This window comes from Musa acuminata, chromosome BXJ2-2 (genome assembly GCF_036884655.1).
Source record: "Musa acuminata AAA Group cultivar baxijiao chromosome BXJ2-2, Cavendish_Baxijiao_AAA, whole genome shotgun sequence".
In the NCBI taxonomy this organism is placed as follows: Eukaryota; Viridiplantae; Streptophyta; class Magnoliopsida; order Zingiberales; family Musaceae; genus Musa; species Musa acuminata.
The window spans coordinates 34,340,923-34,365,279 of NC_088339.1; the positions used below are offsets into that span (position 1 = coordinate 34,340,923).

At 39.3% G+C, this 24,357-nt stretch overlaps 3 protein-coding genes across 5 annotated transcripts; 2 read left to right on the top strand and 1 right to left on the bottom strand.

Moving 5' to 3' along the window:
• The first annotated feature begins 4,865 nt into the window (after nt 1–4,865).
• On the top strand, nt 4,866–10,441 carry LOC135606269 (putative pumilio homolog 7, chloroplastic). 3 transcript variants are annotated; one of them, XR_010484739.1, is made up of 6 exons: nt 4,867–6,474; nt 6,622–6,784; nt 8,453–8,616; nt 9,603–9,861; nt 9,936–10,114; nt 10,233–10,441. XR_010484739.1 is itself a non-coding variant. In XM_065097256.1 (5 exons), the coding sequence occupies exons 1-5, from the start codon at nt 5,135–5,137 to the stop codon at nt 10,041–10,043; spliced, it is 2,034 nt and encodes a 677-aa protein (XP_064953328.1). In that variant the 5' UTR covers nt 4,867–5,134; the 3' UTR covers nt 10,044–10,221. The 3 variants fall into 3 exon arrangements, 2 of the variants coding, with proteins under 2 accessions (XP_064953329.1, XP_064953328.1); XM_065097256.1 differs by lacking the exon at nt 10,233–10,441 and having other exon boundaries at nt 9,936–10,221; XM_065097257.1 differs by lacking the exons at nt 9,936–10,114; nt 10,233–10,441 and having other exon boundaries at nt 4,866–6,474; nt 8,453–8,665; nt 9,603–9,742.
• A 3,457-nt stretch (nt 10,442–13,898) lies between these two features.
• On the bottom strand, nt 13,899–19,051 carry LOC135606270 (ras-related protein RABH1e-like). The gene is made up of 6 exons (XM_065097268.1): nt 18,822–19,051; nt 16,868–16,938; nt 15,974–16,062; nt 14,905–15,016; nt 14,459–14,549; nt 13,899–14,372 (listed from the first exon to the last, which is right to left on the bottom strand). The coding sequence occupies exons 1-6, from the start codon at nt 18,936–18,938 to the stop codon at nt 14,229–14,231; spliced, it is 624 nt and encodes a 207-aa protein (XP_064953340.1). The 5' UTR covers nt 18,939–19,051; the 3' UTR covers nt 13,899–14,228.
• Nucleotides 19,052–20,096: 1,045 nt separating this feature from the next.
• On the top strand, nt 20,097–24,236 carry LOC135606271 (signal peptidase complex-like protein DTM1). Its single transcript, XM_065097269.1, has 3 exons — nt 20,097–20,471; nt 23,885–23,996; nt 24,079–24,236. Exons 1-2 carry the CDS (start codon nt 20,233–20,235, stop codon nt 23,970–23,972), a joined length of 327 nt encoding a protein of 108 aa, XP_064953341.1. The 5' UTR covers nt 20,097–20,232; the 3' UTR covers nt 23,973–23,996; nt 24,079–24,236.
• The last annotated feature ends 121 nt before the right edge of the window (nt 24,237–24,357 follow it).

The following is a 24,357-nucleotide window of genomic DNA, read 5'->3' on the forward strand; positions in this document are numbered from 1 at the left end:
CCCAGAGCATCTCCAGATATGATGTCCTCTCACCCATGTTTGCACCATCATGGCTTAAGTAGTAGGTGAGAGAAATTATATTCCCTTCTCAAATAAGAGGGAAGAAAAAGAAGACTGCTAGAAACAAAATTCCAAGGATAAAAATCCTTCATCGGATATGTTGTTGACCGAAGCAGGCAGGCAGCTGTGGAACGCGCAGCTTCGACAAGCGTTATTGGGAACGGGTTGTCTGCTTTGAGAATCGTGCACATGCTTGATCGACGCGTTTCCCGTAGCGGATCCCTTGGACCGGATCCCCCGGATAGTCCAACGTGGGATTTACAAAGCTAATCTCCGCCCATGGATCCGGATCCAACGGCGATGATACATCCCTCTCCGCGGAGGACCGTTGCATATCTGAATCGGCCGTGGAGCCTCCGCCGGAGAGTGGGGGGTGATCTCTTAGGGTTTCGGTCCGAGCCTCCATGAACCCGATTCGTCGAGGACAGAGCGCGTGCGAGAGATAAATGGATCGGGTGACGTGGCCGATCTCGATGAAGAGCCATGAGAAGCTATTGCCGTTCCTCGGGTACGACGAGAGGGGGATCGCTTCTTCGTCTGGTTCGCCGACGGCACCCAACGAGGCCGCAGTGGCGCCATATGATGCCTTGACCTCTCCTGTTAGCCCTTCTTTCCTCTTCCTTCTCTCAATTTTGTGATTATCTTTAACGATATCTTGCGTTAGACATTTGGGCTTTCTTCGTGATCTCTTATCCAACTGCACATCTAATTCCGCTTAAGAGTTGGAGGAAAGCTGAAAACCGAATCATGAACTGATGATTCGCACATCATTTCACAAAAAAGAAAAAAAAAGTAAAGTTGTAATTTTGATAACCGAGGCAAATTTCTGAACCCTTATGTTTGACCTCAAACTTAATTCTAGTTTGTTTGTACTTTCATGACAAAGTTAATTGGGACGTTATGTCTTGTTGTTGTGGTTGTATTCTAGCATGACAATCTTTGATGTACATTTACTGTAACAGCAAAAAATTGTTGATGATTGACATCTGCTACAGTCTACTTGTATATATATATTCTAGTGAATTCTCTAGCTATTGAACTTAATTTAAGAATAGATTGGAACAAAATTGCTATTGTTTCTAGTGTGTTTTCTTTGCTTAGTACAGTCAGGCTACTAATTGAATGGTAAAAGGGTGTAAAGTTTATTGTCAGACTATTATACTTTTGATCCTTGAGACAGAAGACAATAAATGTAATTTGCCATATCTCGTTCGGTGCTGATGAAACTGTTTCTTTTGAAAATCCAGCCTCACTTGCTGAGGTAGCAATGCCGCGAGAGCCAATCGGGTCTCTGCAAAGTGAGTTCTAGAATAGATTGAACAAGCAATTATGTAATGCAAAATGCAAGGAACTAAGTGGGTGTGACATTTTTTCTCCTCCTGAAGTTCTGTTGAGGACATCAAAAAGTAGGAGAAAGCAAGGACTTTGGAGATAAATGATGAAACCTCTTCGTGAAACCTACAAACACCCGTAAGTCACCTTGGTGTCACCCAGAGGCTGACTTTAATTTCTGCTTGGGTAAAAATTCAATAAATTTGGGCATCTCTTGACTTTTCTTTTAGCAATTTTCAGAAAATATACATTACTTCAATGATTATCTGTTTGTTGACTCATGAGGCTTGCACGGAGTACATGTTCTGAACGTCAACATAATGCATTCAAAATGGTTAGGTATGAGCAAAAGAACCGGGCAGCATTGATGATCATTCACTTGTTCTTCATTGTCTTTCACATATAAATTATACTGTTTTCAACTCTTGGATTGTAGGCATATATGCTTACTGATTTCTTGTTTCTACATCAGTTCCATTTCATGGCAACTGTTGTTTAAATGATTATGAATTGTCCTGGCTTATTAATTCCCCAATATATATGTGTGTGTGTATATATGTATGTATATATATATGTATGTATATATATATATATGTATATGTATATATATATGTATATGTATATATATATGTATATGTATATATATATGTATATGTATATATATATATATATATGTATATATATACACACACACATACAATCATGGTTGTTGGACCTTCTATCTGCATATTGAACTCTATTTTTCTATATCAAATTTAATTCACTGCATGCATTTAGGATGGCTCTTAGCATGATGATATATCTCACGCTTTGGTTGCTTAATTTGATAATCTGTGGTGGGTCTCAGTAATATCTTGTTCGGTGAAAAACCAATGGTAAAAACAACTAAGAAATTTCATATTTCAGAAACTGGCAGAACTGACAGGCAGTAGCATCTTCAGACATGATGCGGCAGTAGCATCTTCAAACTCGGTATGGCAAGGCTAACAGAGATGAGTGGCGAGCCATAGCGGTATCTTCACCAATGGAAAAGGCTCCTTCATAAGACTATCTAGGTGGTGACACACACCTTTTGATGGTAAGAGCAACATTGTGCTAGTTTGACTTCTCTGACATGCTTGTTTTGGACGTCTAACGGTCTCATGATTGTTTTGTGGAAGTTGCTTATTCAGACTGTTTAAGGAGCCCCTTTTGCCGTCGATGTTATGTTTGACATCATTCATACATAATATGCTAAGTGGCTTCGGTTTTGCCATTGACCTTTGAACTGTTCCTCTTCCTGGGACATCTAACAACTGATTGCAATAATTTCTATTTTATGTAATCACTAAGTTGATTCTGCTACTATGACGTTGATTTTCAAGGATGCCTCTGTCGTACAGTCATCATGGTGACAGGATGTAGAAATAGAAATGGGCATCACCAAAAGTGAACATGAAACGGGAAAATGTAGGCAAAATTAGTCGATGATACAACTCTGCTCCACCGGAGTATCACAACTCAGCTTACTGGAGATCTTCAGTTGGATAATTGATCTGACTCGGTAATCATTAGAATAGCCTCCAGTGTCTTATTCTTGTTATAAGAAAACTATGAAGCTGGAAGAGTTATCCTTTGTGCTTTCTGATTCTATTCCCAAAACCAAGAACATCTTCAGATCTTTGTAGTGACAACCAACATTGATAAAAGTCAGGATGATGACTGTCAGACAAAGGGCCTCTCATTATGCTGGACCAATGTTGGATTCTATATTGACATTTCAACTGCCATTCCAAAGTGGTGCCATCAGAATAACTTAATTTATTTCTAGGATGAATTCAGGGACCAGTCCACATCCCAGGACCACCTTCTCTTTTTTCATGAATTACTCACGATCCTTAGTGAATCAATTCATTTAGTTGATTTCTTCGAGTCTTTTTATTTCTTCTGCTGTTAGTTGATTCATTTATAGTGATTTAGTTGATTAATTCAAGAACAAAAACAATGATAACTTGGGTCATCAGTATATGCGCACACTACTCTGTCGATCTCATGATCTGTTTCAACCATTTTGTGTACTTAATTTGCCATCAATTATTATCTGAGACCTTCTTTTTCCTTTTAACAGGTGATGGTGTTTCTGTAGCAAAAGAAGAAGCAACATATATCCAAGGGACAAAAGTCATCAGATCGAACCAGTTCATATATTCTATTCTACAGTTCACTTCTGATTTGAGCTCCTCAGGCATTGCTATTAAGAGTGTTTCAAGTGCCACCTGATGGTACTACCAGTTTCCAAAGGCATGATAAGAGCTGTGCTCTTTGATGCTTGGGTACCAGCCCAAAGCATTCCAAATAATACTTGCAAGTGTGCTGCAATGGACAAACTCAATGTGTTTTTAAGCTGTGAAATATCTCATAGAGTGGGCCAAGCATCAATTCCTAACATGGCGATACCATGAGCCAAAGAGCAAGCAATGATGAGACCAAGTCATTGGGTGACACTGGGATTAGGGTTTTGGCCATATGATTATAGCATCACCAAAGCAACTTTAGCTCTTGATCTTAAATAAACGTGTCATCATTTTTACTTGGGTTATTTGTGATTTATATGACTGTGTATATTGACTATCGTCAGAGTGTATGTGGGTTATAATTGCATGATGTAAATCGAAAGAAACATGATTGGTTGGAATCCATATCACTGTTTTTTCAAGAGAACATCAATTGATCCTATTTTTAACAATTGCATTTTTTTTTTATATCTAGATAAATAAATATTTATTTAAGAATATTTTTTTTGTTTTTTTTTGTTTTGCAAGCTATGATAGTTTTAGCGATTCGATCCATAGAGAAGCGAGTCTTTCACGAATCAAGTCAACATGTATAACGACAAAAGACATTATAGACATTATGCCTCCATGAAGACGTTATAGCTAAAAACCATTAAATCCTAATCCAAGCTTAGCAAATAAATCAAGAATTAAAGGATCGGCTGAGAGAGAGAGAGAGAGAGAGAGAGAGAGATCTTTCAGCAGTCGACTCACAGATATTGTGCACAAAATATCTCGACTTCACCGGAAAGAACGCGTCTAAGAATAACCGCCCCCGTGTATCGCCAACGAGAAGGCGTAGAAAGATGGGGTAACCTCACCGCCTCTTCTTCACTTTAAATCCGGTGCTCTCCTTTTACCTATCCGTCCCTCCAAATGCTCGGAAATAGCATATTTACCCTATAAATCACTATATATCTTAAATTTTCATAAGAGTTTGTAGGGGTATTTGTAACATTTAATATATATTTATTTATGTCTTTACAGGGATTTTAAATGCTAAATTTAGATTTAAATGAATAAGTTCTCCCCAGGAAATGGTATGAAGCTTATACAAGGAACGAATGGTGTAGTGTACTCGTGGAGAAACCCACCACCACCGTCCTCTCAATGCAAATGCCTTCTTTCCTAATCTTCCTATATCTATATATAAAGCCGATATAAACCCCCCCCTTCTATCTCTCTCACTACTTCTCCTCCTACTCTTGTGTGCTCCAACCAACTCCTCGAATTCCTACTGCAATCCCCAATCCCATCCCAACTTCCCTCTCCCGATCCCCCTCGCATCCATTGAATCCGACCTTTTACCTTCTGCGATCCTTTTCTTGATTTTTTTTCTTCTTTTTTGGGTGAATTTTGTGGAAGATTTCTTTGCTTTTGAGTCGGAGGAGGAGGTGACGCTGGAGACGGAAGAGGCGAGAGAGGAATCCATGAAGATGGGGAAGCAGGAAGAGAGGGAGATGGAGATGCTGTTGGATGAAATCCCTCATGCCACGTCTCCCCATCTCCCTCATCCCCATCTCGGTCATCATCGCCGCTTCCATGGTGATGATGCTCTTGGCGTGCATGTGCCTGGTCTCGATGAGCTATCGCCAGTTCGTGGGTTTTATCCTGTCCATGGCTGTGGGCATGGGAGGGGGCCTGACCATGGTGACCGCCATGCACGCCTCTCGCCGCCGCCCCTCCCCTCGGAAGGATCGTTGGTGTTGGGCTTTCTCTCCCCTGCCGCCGATGAACTGGCTCGCCAGCATACGGGGCGGATGGTCGAACGATTAGGCTTGCTCGACAAACTTAGCGGTATGCATCTCGGAGTTGATCCGAAAGTACCAATTGGTCGTCCGCTGATGCCGGCATCAGCATCCGAGAACAACCCGATCAACCCTTCTGTGCCTGAGACTAATTATACCGACGATACATTTCAGATTGGCGTTAATTGTCACTCAGTTATTCCCAACTCTCTGTTATTTGGTCTGGATAAGAATCCATGCTCGTCTCAATCGCAGCAGCAGCATTGCTATGCGGATGCTAATTTTTTCGAGCCATGGCTCGACAATTTCCCTTATGGAGCAACTGAATTGGGAACTGATGGTGTCCTTGGACGAACTCCTCACTGTAGGGCTAATCTTGGCGGGGGTTTTGTTTCCCGTATTAATCAACCTTATCCAGTTTCTAATATGTTCTTGCAGTCGGAGAAGATTAGAATAGATTCCAGTTGGAATAGGAACACTTTAAATGCCTCGAGGTTACCTGACTTTTCAGTGTCAAATGGATGCATCGAAACACCCTCTGCTAATCTTGAGGTTCAGCCAGGAAGAATCCTGAGAAACCCTGAGGTGTTTGGATCCGATGACAGTTTAATTATAGAGGGTAAGGAGCTCCATTGCATGAGGTGCCCATTGAATTATCCCCTGAAGGGGACTAAACTATCGCAGTTTGATGGATGCCTGTATGCACGAGGAGTCTCGGTGAAGCTACCAAATTTTCTGCCAAAGTATGACAATGTGATGGATGTCAAAGGATGTATGTACTTTGTTGCGAAGCACCAGCATGGGTGTCGGTTTTTGCAGCAGAAGCTTGATGAAGGGAAGCATGTGGTAGATGTGATTTTTAATGGGGTCATCAATCATGCCAGTGAGCTCATGATCGATCCTTTTGGGAACTATCTCATGCAGAAGCTACTTGAATTATGCAGTGAAGAACAACTGATGCAGATCCTCCTAGTGTTGAAGGATCCAGATAACCTCATCAGAATCTCCCTGAACGTTCATGGGTGAGTAGAAGTTTGCTCATTGCCTACGAATATCAACTTATTCTGCTGAAGCTTATTTTAGCCCTTGCAGGTTCAGTTAAATAAGTTTTCTAATGCTTAGACATTTGGCGTCATACTTCCAATAACATGATTTAGATTTATTCTCAGGACGAGGGCTGTGCAGAAGTTAATAGATACCCTCAAAACTAAGAAGCAAATTGCACTGGTTATATCAGCCATACAACCTGGGTTTTTAGATCTCATCAAGGACTTGAATGGCAGCCATGTGCTCCAACGCTGCTTGGAATCTTTTACACCTGAAGACAATAAGGTATTGGTTTCTTAGCAGAGGAAAATATGTTATGGTGAATCACCTTCAACTTTTCTAATTTCATGCTGTTATGCTAGCTTAGTTTTGAGGTTGAGATTGCCTGTCAGCGTGTTTAGTTCATTGCTAAGCCTATTTTGTATTTCTTCTGAATTCTTCAAGAATTTATGTTTTTGTTAATTAATGTCCCATCTTCATTCACCATTCTGTTCAAACAATTCTTGCTGATAAATTTAACATGAAAACCCCTTAAGCATAACATCTGAAGCTAACAGTGTAATTAGTTTATACCTTGTACGGTCGTCGAATGCTTCATTCTGTGTTTTCTGATGCGGCTATTATCTTTGTACAATGCTTAGGGAGTCAAATGATTTTGTGCCAAATGAATATGGTTAGATACCGGTGCCTTAAATTTTCCTTTGTATGAAATTGTAGCCTATATGTTGTTTGTGGTTTCCTTTCTTTAAAGTTATTGTCATTGTACTTAAATTACTGGCACTTACCGAAACATCATGACATGGAATAGGTAAGGAACAGGGAAGGTAAGGTACGGCCTAAACTAATGCTGGAATACCTATGACTTGTTATCCATGCACAAACAAAAATGCTTGCCTAATTTCACAGATCCGGTGAAAGAACGTCTAAAATGGCTGATGAGAAGTAGAACAAGAAGCAGTGATAATGTTTTAGTTTGCAGTTGAGAGCAGGTATCATGAAGGAAATAGTTGTCACTTGTATATAAGTACAGTTCAGATTCAGATCTGATAGTTCCATGAAACCTCCCAGATGATTCCAATGCACTCTTTGAAGTAGCAGGCGCTACTGATTCTGAGAAATGGTTCTTTGACAGTATTCTATTTATCCATGACTTAGGACAAGGGTGTGCCTTTCTAGGTGTCTGCTCACAACCTCCTTGATTAAATTTGTACAGCTTCTGCATCTGAATTACTGAGCAGAAATATAAACATTATATGACTTCTCAATGTGCAAGCAAATACTAACTATTAACGGCAGTTTTTCTAATATACATGAATCATTGGAGATGCTAGGAAAATCTTATAATTATGTTCCAATTAGTTATTATAGGGCAAATGTTACTTATTTGTTAGCTGGTGTAGGATGGATTAGCTTATGGTCATAGTGCAGCCAGAACTGAATTTACAAATAAGTTTTCTGTTTTGATGTTTTCTCAGAGTATATGGTTGTATTTGCAGGGAACTTTCGTTTTTCTTTTTAATGTTTGCTTGAAATATTTACAGAATCCTATCTTGGGATGCTAGTTGTGGGGAGTCTTACTTCCTAAACAGTTTAATTTAGAGAAGTGAGTTGGAATTTGAGCTTGTGAATCAAATATTTGATTTCAATTAAAATTCTGTTCAATAAGATTTTGGGTTTAGAAAGTATATCAGCAAAGGGCCATGCAACTACATTAATTGGTCAAATTTGAATTAAAATTGAAATTGTAGTTGGTTGTTGGCATTGATACATCTCCACTTTGCTTCTCGCTTTAACTCCTTTATTATTTCTCTGCATTTGTTATACTGTGTTGTCATCATAGTGTTATGCTATTATCAGAAGAAACAAAATTACAAATTTGTTTTCGCTTGCTCCTACAGTTTCTACAATTATCTTTCCGATTCACTAACTTTGCATGGCATGCTATACTGACAGTTAATTTTTGATGCTGCGGCAAAGCATTGTGTTGATATTGCTACTCATCGACATGGATGTTGTGTGTTGCAAAAATGCATAGCCCATTCTACTGGAGAAAATCAAGCAAAGTTGATTGCAGAAATTTCTGCTAATGGTTATGAACTTGCTCAAGATCCGTTTGGGTAATTATTTGATTGCTAAATTGCAGCATCTATTTTTCTGTTGAAACATGTAAGACTTATGTGAAGTTATAGTAACATCTTACTTTTTTTGAAAAATAATAATATATGCACATTTCATTTCTATTATCATTTATATCTTCATAGGCTCAAAGGATTGGAGAGAGTCAATTTTTTCAGCACCCATTTGGTGCATCTATTTGATAATTGAATTTGTCTTGACTACCTGGCATTTACTAGATATATGACTGCTTTATCAATTCTAGTAGGTATATTTAAGCATCAATCATATTGAACCACCAATCTAGATTGAAACCTGATGTACCTGATATCTTCTAGTCTGAATTATGTTGTTTCTTTAGTCATAATTATTTAGGTTTTGCAAGCATATTCTATGAAGAGTGAGTCACAACAACCACTATATAATGCCCATATAGTGGCAGTATCTGCCATCACCACTTTCGGTTTCATTATTTTGCTGTTAACAACATGTGAATTCCCAAGTTATTCTTGTATTTACTGTTCATGAACTAACATGCCTATGGTCATTAATGATATTTTCGAAAATAGTTGAGCTTGCAGACTATAAATGTTTATCTTGAGTTTTACATGTAGCTTTTAGATTACTTATCCTTATGTTGATCAGTCAAATGAACCACATGTTAGTCAATTGGACTTTGAGAAAACTATGAATATGCAGTCTCTGTTTATCCAAACTTAGACAAACAAATTAGCTGTTTTTGAGGATCTCAAGTATCTTTAGAGATCTAAATGAATCTATGGAATATTCTTCCTCAATACTCACTTCAAGTAACAGCAATCCAGAATTGCAATTGACTTCTTGAACCCATTTTGTTTTTTCTTTGTTTAAAATTCTTAAATGATCCTTTAGTATTATTTACTTATTCTTGGATTGCGTAGAAGGTTATTCAAATATTAAATTTTTCTGTGGCTGTTGTTTCTGCAAACTTATCTCTTTTTTGTTCCAGAAATTATGTTGTCCAGTATATACTAGATCTGAAGAACTCCTTGGCAGTTGGAAACTTGGCATCTCAGTTTGAAGGGAAGTATGTACAGCTCTCCATACAGAAATTTAGCAGTAACGTGGTGGAAAAATGCTTGAAGATTTTGGGTGAAGATGATCGAGCTACTATAATATTGGAATTGATTTCAGTCTCACACTTTGAGCAATTATTGCAAGACCCTTACGCAAACTATGTTATCAAATCTGCTCTTCTAAATTCCAAGGTTCCTATATCTAATCAATTTAGCAATAATTGGTTTATCCCTTCTCTCATCGTCTCATATATATACCGATGCAGGGCCCTGTCCGTGCTGCACTAGTAAAAGCTATGCTTCCTCATGAAGCAGCCCTGAGAACCAACCCTTACTGCAAGCGAATCTTTTCACGGGCTCTATTGAAGAAGTGATGTAAATTCTGAAGTTGGCGGATCTTTGTTGTTGTCCATCAATAGAACCCACCTGTCATGGAGTTTCAATTGTAAGTGTGTAGTTTCTTATTTATCAAGTTGTAAGAGTTGTAAAAGTAACAGTTTTGCCTTTGGATGATGCTCTCGACAATATATCCTCTCTAATATTTTGCTGTCATCGTCTCACAGGCTAAATCACCCTTACAGCTTGGTTATTATATAGTGTAAAGAAAACATCTAACAAAACCTGTGAACGATGTATGTTGTTGTTATTTTCATTTCACAGTGCAGGACTAAACGGCTGCGCCACCCTAATATAGTGAGTTGTATGTATGTTGTTGTTTTTCTTCTTATGTCAAAATTGCTCTCATAATAAATATTCCATCCAACTTGTGGTACTCGGTTGCATGACACTCTTATAATGTTGTTTACATTTATCTATTCCCTGGCCTGTTGATGTGAATTGGTCTTGGAATTTTATGCAGTTGGATTGTTCGTGTCTTGTCGGATCGATTTCTCAGATGCTGTTTCGCTCTTGTGAGTATATGTGACATCTAAAGTCTCATTGATTTCTTCAAGTGCTTAGGTGATTTACTGATGTGTTCGTCTCTTCCATTTCAGATCACGAAAGCTAGTTGACTTGGCATAACAATATCCCAAGTAAAACACATCAAACCAATCCAGAATACGCGTTTTCTATACGTGCAATCGATCATTATGTTTGATGGACCGATGAACCGACTCGAAAACATCAGTTTGCAGGGTTGGCCCGCCCCCCCCACAGGAGATTCTCACGAGCTGAGCTGAGCTGAGATGAGCTCAGGTAAGAGAAAAGGCTTTTGCTGATCCCTTCCAATTCATGTGGATTCAATTCTACATACATATTTCCTCCCGTTTAACCCTCTAACCCCTCCCATCCTCACATCTCGATCAGCCATAGCCATAATGGCTGGCGATCTCATGGCTGAGGGTGAATCGCGAAAATTGTGAGTTGGAGAGGATCCCAACTCCTTCCCACCTCGTAAACGCTCGTCCTCGCGCCATTTGTCATGCTGTCAATACGGCACGGAGAAGGAAAGTCCCTCCCTGCCTGTAAGCCGGACGCGCGGCACGCGTCGCCGTACCCGATTTTCCTACTACTGCTTGCTGCTGGTGGGTCCCACTAGGCGACTTCGTCGCCACGTAGGATGGATGAGATCCAATGAAATAAAATACATGAATAGGTCGGTGAGGACCTCCATGAAACCAAAAACGATCGCGTGAATAGGTCGGTCCGTGAGCACCTCCAATCTGTGTAGCATATTGTGATTCGTGATCTGCATGTCTTTCACATTTGCTTGTGATTTCTGTTCTCGTGTGTCAAGTAGATTTTCCTCGCGAATCTTCTTCTTCTTCTTCTTCTTCTTCCTTCTTCTCCTCTATAGTGATCTTTTAAATTCCCAATGTGTTTTGTGATTTCTTGTGATTCTTCATTTCATCTGAGACGATCTTTCATTTTCGCACATGATTTGGATATCGTCATGTGAGTAGTTATTGATCATGGATGATCCTTTCCTCGACAGTGATCTTTAATTTCAGCTTGTAATCTCTGATCTTATGTTGCGATTATATCTTTAACTTTGACTGTCATTTGTGATCTCATGATTTTAACTAAGGATTTCATATGATTCTTAATTAAATGTGTTTCTTTTGCACCTGATTTCTGTCTCCTATTGCTAGTACAACATGATCATTTACGATTTCTTATGATTCTTGACCTCCTTTACAGTAATCTCTAATTTCTATTCTGAATTTTGTTTGGTCTTGTGTTTGTGAGTAGAAGATTTTCTTAGGCTATCCCAACAAGTCCAGACCCTTATAAGAATGATGTAGTCCATTGTCCTTTTTCTCTCACAATTGATATAGCTTGTGTTTACCCAATATCACAAGTCACAATTCTTAGTGACTTTCACTAGCTCAATGTGACTTCAACCATGATAGAGAATTCTAATTCAATGCTAATGCCAACATCGATCAATTTGATGATCCTATTGTCTCCCACGGGAGAAGTAGACAACTAGCATCATCCTCAATTATTTCTACCCAAGCTTGAGGGTTAGTTAAAGAGTGATTACATATTATAATACTCTGTAACTCCAAGAGATCAACTAATGATTGAAAAACATATAGTGAGAATTTCATGGGGTTGAAGATACCCATGTGGTCAGTTTGTTTTCGTTCAAAAAAATTCAATTATGAGTTATTTCACTAGGAGTTTTGGCTATCGAATCTAGAGATTTTCAAAGGCAATGTCAACTATGCGAGGGCATGTGGTAGTATAACTAATATAGATAAACCTCTACACCACACTCTCGCATGCTAATTATTTTTATTCACACTTCATGTAGCAGCTTGAGAGTAGCACTCTTTTCTCCCCTTTACATTTATGCTAACTAGCAAAGCAATTTAAGCAATTTGAGCTACACTTCATTAGTGGTTGATGCATGAAGCATGTGCTAATTGCAAAGTATAGTCAATTATGTCTCTAGATTCACTAATAAAATTGGATTGGTAATGGATGTATATTTTCAGTATAGTAGAGAATGTGTGACTATACTAATTTTGAACAGGATATGTACGAAGGATAATTATCCCTTGTCTCGTATTAACTAATTGGTTGATACCACTTAAGGTCATGAATTTATAATCTTAATTGATATTTCTTATGATATAACCATATCTAAATTGCACTTGAAGACTAGAAAAATACTTTATTATGGATAACAATACATTATTTCTAAGTCATGTTTTGGGTTAAAGAATGTTGAAGCAACCTATCAATGAATGGTGAATAAGATGTTCAAATAAAAGCTTATATGGATAACATACTCATGAATAAATAAAAGATTAACTCATGTCTAGTTAACCTAGTTGAGACTTTCAAGACCCTCAAAAGATTTAAGATATGTTTACATTTACCTAAGTGTATCTTCATAATTAAATTAGAAAGGCTCTTAGGAGCCGAAGGATCACCCTGAGTAGGTCTCTCCTTAAAACACTCAATATGACCATCTTAAGATGGATCCTAAGAGCTCTAGGATTATCTCAGGTGAGCCTCTTTGACACTCGAGATGATCATATTGAAAAGACTCTTGAGAGGCTAAGGACCACCTAGGATGAGCCTCTCCTCTAGTACTCGAGGTGATCACCTTGAGAGGGCTCCCAAGAGCTTGAAGACTACCTCGGGTAAGCCTCTCCTCTAGTATTTGAGGTGACTACCTCATGAAATAAGGACTTTCTTAAAGAGAAATATTTTTCGCACTTGAGGTGTCCTTCTTAAGGAGTAACTTTTTTGGGATATCCATATCGATCAAGACATCTGAGAGATTATGTCGAGAGCTTAAAGCCCTCACATGATCATCCTTTAGATGGTGCTTAGTGCAAATCAAAATGAATATTGCACTTCATACCAAAGCGTAACGAGGGACAAGTGATAATAACAAAATTATCCTTTCATAACTTGATAGATGAACATCAATATGGGTACTAGCATGATACAAAATGACAAAATCCATATAATACCCTTTGTTGAACTCTCGTATGACTCTACTTTGAACTCTCTATTGACTTATGCATATGAGGAATCAGGTCAAAAATATCCGACATCAATCTTCTAATATAGATACCTCGAGAGTGTGAGAATCCTCGGGAGATCAAGAGTTCCACTTTAGTTTTACCTGAGGAGCTCCCCATTAGTTCTTTAACATTTACTTAATAGTAAATTCTAATTTAATTCCTTGAACTTTAGTTCAGATCAACCTAACTTCTGTATCAGGTTTGACATAACCATGTCATTTGAAACATCACACTCAATAATCAACTTTAAAGATAACATGTTATTAACTTGAAACATAATTAATGGTAGGAATACATGTTCAGATAATATAGAAAAATAAATAAAGTTTCAATTTTATTTGTAGAAACAACAAATATCTATCTTGAAATAATAATAAAAATAACAAAATCAAAAGAGTATGCACAAAGATATCCACCTCAAACAAACGAACAAGTGCGGGATGGGGAACAACAGAGATGCTACAATCAAGAGAACCCTCATTGTATAACGTCATTGGAAAACCTTCATAGGTGAACGCAAGAATTCTTAGCCCCTAGTTAATGAACAAGTACTTAAACCTGGTTATATCTTCAGCACGAGCAGCCTCCAGATTGCTGCTGAGTCTCTGGTGAACTGACAGTGGGCTTCAAATTGACATCAACCATGTCCTCCTGTTTCGCAGAAGCGAGTGTCTCCATCCCCGGAAGGGATGCAGCAATCTTGCGGAACAAAGGCTGCAATGTTCAAGTGTCTCTTCCGGTTGAGAAATAAAGGTGCTAAACGTGCAAAAATAGCACTTGATGCCTTACAATGTGCTTACCTTGATGTTGAAGCCAGCCTTTGCACTAGTTTCGATGAACATTACTCCGAATTCACGAGCTTTTGCTTCTCCTTCTTCTGTCGAGACTTGTCTGCAACCAAGAAAGAAAGAGAAAGTGACAAAGACGCAGAATTATTTTCTTGCGAAATTGAGAATGGTAGGAACAACTAAATACATGACAACAAACTTCCTTCTCCACATAAACAATTACCGACTCCATGCATTCGTATCCAAATGCACCAGAATGTGGAGTGAGTAAAAATAAGATTGGCTAAGTAGTTTCACAAGCACCTAACGACCGTGTATAGAAATACTCAAAGGGACTTCTCAATCATCAGTCATAAAAGAACTGATGTACAGATTGCCTAGCATTCATGAAAGCAATCAACTATAACTAGTGAATATACATGAAGACCTATTGGGCATCGTATGGAAGCACTTGTGACCTTTTGTCAACAAGATCCGTCTTATTTCCAACAAGAACTATGATAACATCACCGCCTCGTTCTGTATGCACTTCCTCGATCCACTTTGAAGTGCTTAAAAATGATTGCCGATCTGCAAAGAAAATGGAGCATATTAATAGACAATTACTCTTACTATAGATACAACTAGTATTTTAGAAAGGCATACAAACTGAGGGAAAAAATACTCTCATTTTAATGGAAACATATGATCATTTCAGTAGTGATGATACTTAATCAGCATGAAATTTAATCAGAGGCTCAGAGAATTTTTTATTTGTGTATCCTACAACGGGGTCACTTACCTCTCACTTTTTACCACCAGGTGATTCTTAATATACAGAGTAAGAGAGATCTAACTAATTCCACATATGCTTTTAGCACCAGGTGATTCTTTCATGCAAGCAGACTCTTTAGGAAAAGAATGTAAAAAGGTGCAGTTAATGTAGAGGAGGGAAATGTGAATTATTTCAATTATATTAACATGATAATATGGCAACCACCTGGTAATGTCCTATGCATCATCAGGTCAAGATAATTAAGCAGCGTGTTGCTCTTTGGTAAGCTAAACTAGAACATATATGAATGTTCAAAGTGCAATATACATAAATTTGCAATAGCTAAAGGTATAAAGGATAAGGCATTGTTAGTGACAAATAATGCTACCTTTTCTGAGTGATTTAGGAGTACTAAGGCTCTCACCCTCGTATATTAGTACCATATGGGTTTTTTTTTGGTCTTTTATTACTACAGGAAACATTTTGATAGCACTAAACCTGTGTTTTTTTTTATGACCAAGTAGTCAAACTCTGAAGGTGACGTTAACAGGGATAGGAAAAATGAAAGTTATCAGATTAAAATATGCAATAAGATTCATCTGACAATTACAACTTGCAATTAGACTAGATTAGGACAAACATGATATCCTAGTAATCACTCGATTTCTTACTTAATCTGGTTAATGCTATAACATGTTATTCCTTTCAAATCTATGTACAACACCATATTTTACCTGAAAATTTCAAGTCAATACCAGAAAACCAGTACTTACTAGATACATCATAAACGATAACTGCAACAGAGGAGTCTCTAATGTAGCTTGGAATAAGGCTTCTAAATCTCTCCTGTCCTGCAGTGTCCCTACCAATTATGTAAGAAATATGCGTTGAATAAGCCATCAGTTAATGTTCAAGAGTCGGAGATGCAGAAACTAATATGCAATTGAAGGTCAAATTAACCCGAGGCTCTTTTCGAAAAACTGGACATTCAGTAAATAACTTCCAGTAAGCTAAACTATTTTATTCAACGTGAGAAAACAAATTTGATTTGTATTCTTAAATTAAGACAATAGCGGCATATCATAGTTCCCTTGGATGTTTGTGATCACATCAAGCCACGTGCTAACAAAGAACTACATTGCATAGGAGAAGGATATCGAAAGCTTGTGTTAGAAAGCTACAAGCTACATACTAGGGACTGAAGACCTGGGAAAATCACAGAGAATTTGTTCCATAGCACTTGGTATAAGCAACCATGTTACCTCTAAAGGAACCATGCTCCACTAGTTTTTGTACTGGCTTTGACAAGATGAGTGAATCAAATCATGCAAAAGATAAACAACGCTTAACAAGGAAAATGTTGGATACAAAAAGTTTTAAAGAAACACGAAGGACATGGTTCATATGACCTTTAGAAGAAAAAAAATGAAGATGTAGAATACGGGAACTGTCAGGATTTCATTTTCCTTATAGTAAATTTTTGGCAGCAAAAAATAGATTTTTTTTAATTTTCTATTTGTATTTCAAATTTTCATGAGTAGCTCAGTAATTACAATTGTATTGGCAAATGTGACTCCTGCAACTCAAACATGTGATGTTAACTTTTCAGTAACTTTATCAAAGATAAGTTGTCACCAAAGAAATAGAAAGAGAACCGAACACGTTACCAGAGCTGCAGACGAACTGTACGGTCTTCAAGGTACATTGTTTTGGATAGAAAATCAATGCCGATGGTGGCCTGTAAGAAAATGCATGTTAGAAATTTGACCACAGAATAGTTTGGGATGCAGCTTAATGCCTGGAATAGCTCCATGTTCCTGACCCCAGGACCAAGTTCCCGACCACAGAATAGTTTTGCTGCTGACCCCAAGACCTTACGGCTTAGTTTGCACAAACGATTTAGCTTTCACAAAAATGTTTTTATATCCAATAGTTGTCAAACACCGGTGCCTGCTTAAAAACAGCATATAATGACCCTATCTTTCAAGATCCTTCTCGGAGAATGGGCAGAAATATCTAACTTCCCAAGTGATTAAACTAGTTGTTTGACCAATTGGTTGTTAATACCATCTGTCTAGCTTCTAGACTTCCGCAGTAAGAATTGCCATGATTACATCTGTGATATATAATTTCTAATGCACTATAAGCAGGCAATATATCTTCTCAACAAATTGAGGAAATAATAGAACAGAAATAACAACATATTTTTCTCCAGAGTGAAGGGTAATTAATATATACTTGCTAATGTAAAGCCTAAATGACTGTCAGCCTTCACGCATCAGAAGGTGGAAGCACCATGCAGTTACTTTCCATCCGAATAATCTGAGCATGAGTATAATCTCTCCAAGAAAACTTGTTTATTGGGATTAAATTCACTACTAAATATAAAGCATGGGGTGCCTTTAATTTCTCCACTAATAAGAATTATAGTTACTTTGAAGGTGTTGACTAGAATAATTGGTAAAGATTTTGACAGATAATTATAAAGTTTTGAGCTTGAATCCCATTTTCATTATTTACTTTTTTGCAAAAAAAAGAATTATAGTTGCTTTCATTTGATAGTGAGACTTGGGACTTGAGAACTTCTTGAGCATTAATTATTACTCTGATCATACATGAACAATTGCATCTAAAGAAGTTTAATTTGCTAAAGTTTATTGCTGGGTCAGTCCACGTATGCCAGGTTGATACATGTATAAATCTAATAAATCTTGTTTTGAATGGTCATGTGATCAACACTAATTTGGTAAAGGACACAAACCAAAAAGGCAATTACACTTCAAATATCTGTTTCCATCATCTAAAATAGCGAATATATAGGATGTATAAAATAAGTCCTATTATTTTCCCTGATAGAAATATTCAAAAGGTTTACAAAAGCGACAAATGATTCTCTTTATATGTAATGCATCTGCTAATATGCTTCCTTTTTACTGAATGGAAACAACATTGCAAGTCATTAATGGTTAGAATTAGGTGTCTTTCCGTGTGATCATTTTGCTTTACTTGTGTATCTGATTTGGGATACCGGACTCATTGCAGATATTCCTAGATAATATTTGCTTACCAGATCAAGAAAGCTTAGCACTCAAAATCAAGTTGCATCACAGTAAAGGCGTAAATGGACAAATCTATGAATCATATAGATCAAGATGTGTAAAAAGAAAATGTGTTTCAATCCATAATGCTAAGACTAAATGAGAAGTAAACATTATGACTAGAAAGTAGAAGAAAAAATTCTCCCTTTCGATCTTCCATCGGGAATTCCGATGTGATGCTTTCTGGTTAGGTCATGCATGCTCAGAAATGTAACAGCAACCTCCAATATTTAAAGGAAAGCAAAAGCCCATTTGACACAATCAACCATCAGGACCAGCCCATGATTCGTCAACCTCCAACAGAAAATCAAATTAGGTTTTCCGTCAAGCACAATTGCTAGCCGAATCCCTCTATCGATCAAAATCCCAATCTAGACACCCGGAAAACACAGGATGTGTCCACTCACCAAAATAACAGATCAAAGACAAACCTCTTTCAAAGACCACGAATCAGAGACCCCAGCAAGTAAGGGTAAGACATGAAAGCATATGGACTGAAGAGGAGACGAGGATGTTTATGGACCTGATAAGTGGTGTCGAACTTGTCGTACATGAACCGAGTGATGATGCTGGTTTTCCCCACCGACTGGTCCCCCAAGAACACCAACTTGTATTTCGCCAGAGCCGAGACCACCGCCATTAGGGCCTTCTCCACTTCTTCCTCTTCTCCTCTCTCTTTCTCTCTCGATCGATCGATAGAACTCAGATGGGGAAGAAGCGAAGGGGAAAGAAAGGTCGTTTACTCTTCGAAGGGAGAGAACTTGACGAACCAGTAACCGTCAACTCGGGATCACATTATTCTTCGAGAACAGCACAACACCAAAATGATCCGCATATGATATGCCAAGTGAGGTAACAAATACGTGGAATGTTTTGATTGGTCCTGTCATGTGTTTGGCAATCCCGCCAGTACTGTAGCGATTTCAGGTCAACAAACCAAGTCCCAATACGTCACGTGAGAATCACGTGGGTTACGGTGTGCACCCAGCCCGGTTCATATGTCAACCCGGTCCAAACCGGAACTAAAGGTTTGTGAGTCCAATCAATTGACCGAGTTAATGTCGAATTCGCATTTATCGACGAGCTGAAGTACATATTTAGTGCACTTCATGTTCCAACTTCTATTACCTTCCCTTGATATACCTTCAAACTACTATCTGAGTCCCAACATCGGAGCTCCACAAAGGATGTGACATGGAAATTACAGGGACGTGAAGGATTCATATAAGAGAGATCTGTATACATGCACATCCAATTACGTTAAAGATGCGTGGGTCCTTCGGGGTTCATCCTCATCCAGGAACATTTAAATTGGATCTTAATTGAGAGGGACGAGTGATGCGTCTTCGGTGAGTAGTTAGCGGGTTTTAAACCCATCTAGCCATTAACACGTCATACTTTAAACCCGTTACCTGCGCCCATGCAAATAAGCGGGAGGGTGCAGAATGTGGGTCTGCGGAAACGAAGTCGCGGTGTCGAATACCCGCCCCGGATCAACCACCATGCAGCTGTCCGGAGTGGAAGCCCACGGGCCGGACGGTGTGGCGGAGGATCTGATGCAAATCCCCTCGCGAAGCTCCGCTGTCCTACGTGACCACATCATCGTCCTACGATCAGCTATTGGACACGTGGTAAAGATCAGTTCGAATTGCATGTGAAGATATTATCTTTAGTAGCATGGGATCCTTGTGGGAGGGGAGCGCGGGGCAGTTGGCTCGCTTTGAAGGACGAAGAAAGCGACGCATTCTTTCCGCACACACCTCCCAGCCACCCACAATGGGCACCCAAACCCCCTCCTCACGCCCTTCGTGCTCTCTCTCCTCTCCTCGCCATACCTCACTCGCCTCCTCTTCCTCCTCCTCTTCTTCTTATACTGCTTCTTATAGGTTGGTCGGGGTTGGGAGAAGAAAAAGGGCAAGGTGGAGGGGGCGGAGATGGGGCGGGAGGAGGCGCTGCAGAAGAGCCTGGTGGCGCTTGCCGCGCTGATGGCCGTCGTCGGGATCTGGACCTTCTCCCTCAAGAAGATGCTGACCACCTACGCCTTCGGGATCCTGGGGATCGCCGGGATTCTCTTGCCCGACTGGGAGTACTTCGACCGGGACTTCTCGCAGTGGTTCACGCCCATGCCCGCTCGGAGAACCCCGGCCACCGATCGGGCTCCCGGCAGCTGGAGGTCCGCTCTCGGTCTCTCTCCCTCTTTGAATCTCTTTTAAGGGTTCGTCGTGATTCGAACTTGGTTTGATTAATCTTTTCTTCCCCTTCTTAGCTCAAGATCTTTCGTTTTGGCCATTGTCGGACTGGGGATTAGGCTTGGAGATCTGATTTGTCTCAAGATATCAGCTTGGAGTCAAATTCACCTCAATTGTCTGACCATAAACTTCGAAATCTAACTAGCACTAGTGTGAAATCCATAGTCCTCGATCTAATAGTCCGCGCTCCTTTTCGAGTGAAAAATTGAATGCTTCTCGTCAGAGAAGAAGCTTGTGGTTGCTTGATGTGGTACATAGGGATTGTCGCACAGCGTCGAACTAAGTTTGAAGTAGTGCTGATGGGATACTGTTGAAGATGTAGTGATGTGCTGAGAACAACAGAAAAAGAAAGGGGGGACAAAGAAGGGGATGAATTCACAAAATAATTAGTGGAACAAATGAGCAACCAGAATGATGTGGCGCATGTGCAAGATCATACATGTTCCACGAATGTAACTAATCTTTGCCAATCGTCTATATGGTTCGGTACAGAATGACTGGAAATATACATTTAGATGTTATGACTTGAGAATTAAGAGCTTCAGAATTCATTTGGTGCGTTTGGGTGTTTAACATGCAGATCTGAGCAGTCCTTCAAATATTAAGATGTCCAAGGCTAAGCTGCTGTCTTGACGTTTTAATTGATTTGGATAAGCAATTCCTTTTTTGTCATTGGTCAGTCAAACAATTACCTGTAAGCTAGCCACTTGTGCAGAAGTCAAACAATCATCAAGGTTCTTGTGGTGTGTAGAAATCTTAGATTGGCCTAGGATGATGGCTTACTAATTTTTATATTTTTCCATGTTCTCCATGGGAATTTTTTGAGGAAGTAGTTAATGAAAAATTCAAGATTTACTGGAAATATATCATACATTTCTTATAGGATATTATCCACAAGTTTTTTTTTTCTGCAAAGGGTAAATAATGAAGGCATCATTTCCACATGTTGTTTTGACTAGTTTGTGTTTTCTTTCACTCAAAATGGTTTACTTTCTGCAGGAGATAGAAGTCATTCGATAAAAAGGAAAAATGAATGAGAAAGACGTTTTTGCTAATGTCTGCCAGTACGCTAACATAACAATTATGTGAATGTCATGTAACATAATTAGTTCACTTTAGACTCACTTGGTTTGCTAGAGCACTTGTACTGATACAAGTTCACGCTACATAATATTGTGATCACTTGTGTTTTGAAAAGTTGTTTCCATAGTGGAAGTATGAAACGCTTCCATGACTATGCACATATGTTTACATGCTAGGTGTTGTTTCCTTCGGCCTTTTTCTGAGCAGTAGGAAATGACGGATCAGGAAGACTAAATTAGTAAGATATCCTAATAAGATTGACAATATATAGAAAAAGACATGATATGTGATCGTTCAAACGATATTTAGTCAGTGATTTAAAAAGCGCTAAAAGGCGCTAGGCGCTAAAAGGCGCCAAGGCCCAAAAACATCCGAGGCGCTAGGCGCTCGCCCGAACGAAACGAGACGCTAAAATATAAAAATATATAATATAATTAATAAATATAATTATTTAAAATTTTAAATTAAAATATGCTATTAAATTAAGAAAATCTATTAACAGTATTGAAAATTAATAATTTCAAATAAACCTAACAATATTAACAGTATACAGTATACTGTATACTGTTAACAGAAGGAGAAGAAGGAAGTGTAAGGGGGTGCTGAGCCTGCTGACTGAGAAAAGAGGAAGCGGTAGCGGCAGCGGAGTGTAAGGAGGCAACGGCGAGCAGCGGGAGGCGCGAGCGGTGACAGCGGCAGCGTTTGCGAGCAGCGACAACGGCGAGTAGCGGCAGCAGGAGTAGGAGCGGCAGCGGGAGGCGCGAGCGGTGACAGCGGCAGCGTTTGCGAGCAACGACAGCGGGAGCGGGAGCAGGAGCGGCGAGCAACAGGAGGCGTGAGCGGCGACAGAGGCAACGTTTGTGAGCAGCGACAGCGGCAGCGGGAGCAGGAGCGGCGAGCAACGGGAGGCGCGAGCGGCGACAGAGGTAGCCTTTGCCAGCAGCGACAGCGACGAGCAGCGAGATCGAGATCGGGAGTGGCAGCGACAGCGGCGAGGGTTAGGGTTGAGTTCTCACTTATATTGATTTTAGTTGGTTCGATTGAACCAACTAACCATCAGAGACCGAACCAGGATCGAACCAGACCTAAAATCCTGGTTCGGTCGCCTTGGTTAACCCAGGCGCTCGCCCGAAGCACCCAACGCCTGGGCTCGGACGAGCGCCCAGGCGACGCCTGTTTGAAGCGCGCCACCTGAGAGATTAGCGAGGCGCTCGGGCCTCGCCTCGCCTCGCCCGAGCGCCTTTTTAAATCACTGTATCTAGTAGAGAATATTTGTGCACTCAATAAGTCCAGGAATACTAGAAGGAAGTGCATAAATGGACAAGTTGAAGTAAGCTTCAGAGCAAGTTGAGTATCTTCCTTTAAAATTTCAATTCACAAGTCACTGCAAGTAAAAGGAATTAGAAAAATCCAATGAACCTAAAATAGATTTTTAGAAATGCGGGGAAAAGTTGCTGATGACCCATGATGCACATTTAGTGTACTAGAGAGTGCATTGACTGAGAAGTCAATCATTTTGAACAGCAAAATATTTTTGGTGTCTGCTAATTTGCTGATCTACGCCGGTGTGACTTGAAGGCTTGTTGGTCTTTTGTTTCTGCATTAGAAGATTCACTCACTGAACTTTTCAAGATCCTTTGTGTGTTTGTCAACTTCTGGAAATACAAGGGTGAGATATTGGTCATCAATGCACCAACTCCAATAGAATGATCTATGTTTTAGGAATCTGGTATCTGGTTTCACAAACAAATATATTGAATGTCTTTCCTATTCCTTTTAAGACATCGTAGCATATGATTGTTAATTTGCTTAAATATAGTGATTGAATTATGTTGTTCTAGGCCACTGCTTGATATATTTAGAAAGATTGACTGGTGATGTCTATGCTCAGGAGACTCCATAATAAAAAAAGTGTTTTGAGTATTGGTTTTTATATGAAGGAGAAGCCGAGAAAGGTTGAGATCTGCCATATTTATTCAGTCTACTTTGCCAGATGGTTATGGCTTTATTTCCCATGTCAATTTCTTGGTTTCAGTTAATTAGATGCTTCTGCCTACATAACTTCTTGTAGTTTCTTGATTTTTAATGCTCGTACAACTTTACTGCATCGTCTGTAAAGTTGTTTCTTCCCTCGTGAAGTCAGTCCATCATGGGCACATTAATTTTGTGAACCATGCGTTAATATTTGTTCATGCATGAAGCTTATCTTTTTAACTGGTTAATTAAATCATAACTATTGTTTTACCTCATGCAGATTTAAGTTATACCCTCTAAGGGTGGCAATGATCACCCTGATCTACAGCTTTGGTCTGTACAAGTGGTGGATGTTCGTGTCAAGCTAATCCCTCAGCTTGCTAGCTTATGAGGTGTCTACAATGCCTAATGTTGTTTCTCTTTCCAGATACTGCATCTTTTATAACCTTCCTTTTCATTCTTTGGTTTCAACAGGAGTGTTTTAGGATCAGGCCATGTTGTTCTTATTTTAATTATCGTGCGTCAGGATTTGCCCCTAAGAAGACATGCAATCCAGTTTTAGTTGAACAATGTTATATTGTGACCCTGGCTTCGCATCACAACAAATTGATGTTTTTGGCTTGTTTGTTTTCCTTTTCTTCTTCATTATAATCCTTGCACTCGAGCCCAGTGGAGGACTTGGCTCATTATGATGATGTAGCAGATATCTTTCCCAAAGCTGGCTTAACTGGAGTGCTTCTCTGCTACGAGCAC

Bases quoted from the DNA above. Each gene is read 5' to 3' on its own strand.
- LOC135606269 (XM_065097256.1), top strand. From the start codon at position 5,135: ATGAAGATGGGGAAGCAGGAAGAGAGGGAGATGGAGATGCTGTTGGAT. The intron at 6,475-6,621 runs GTGAGTAGAAGT...ATTTATTCTCAG, and splicing joins ATCTCCCTGAACGTTCATGG to GACGAGGGCTGTGCAGAAGT. The intron at 8,617-9,602 runs GTAATTATTTGA...TTTTTGTTCCAG, and splicing joins CTTGCTCAAGATCCGTTTGG to AAATTATGTTGTCCAGTATA.
- LOC135606270 (XM_065097268.1), bottom strand. From the start codon at position 18,938: ATGGCGGTGGTCTCGGCTCTGGCGAAATACAAGTTGGTGTTCTTGGGG. The intron at 16,939-18,821 runs GTCCATAAACAT...ATTTTCTTACAG, and splicing joins AGTTCGACACCACTTATCAG to GCCACCATCGGCATTGATTT. The intron at 15,017-15,973 runs GTAAGTACTGGT...TTTTCTTTGCAG, and splicing joins TATCGTTTATGATGTATCTA to ATCGGCAATCATTTTTAAGC.
- LOC135606271 (XM_065097269.1), top strand. From the start codon at position 20,233: ATGGGGCGGGAGGAGGCGCTGCAGAAGAGCCTGGTGGCGCTTGCCGCG. The intron at 20,472-23,884 runs GTCCGCTCTCGG...TACCTCATGCAG, and splicing joins CGGGCTCCCGGCAGCTGGAG to ATTTAAGTTATACCCTCTAA.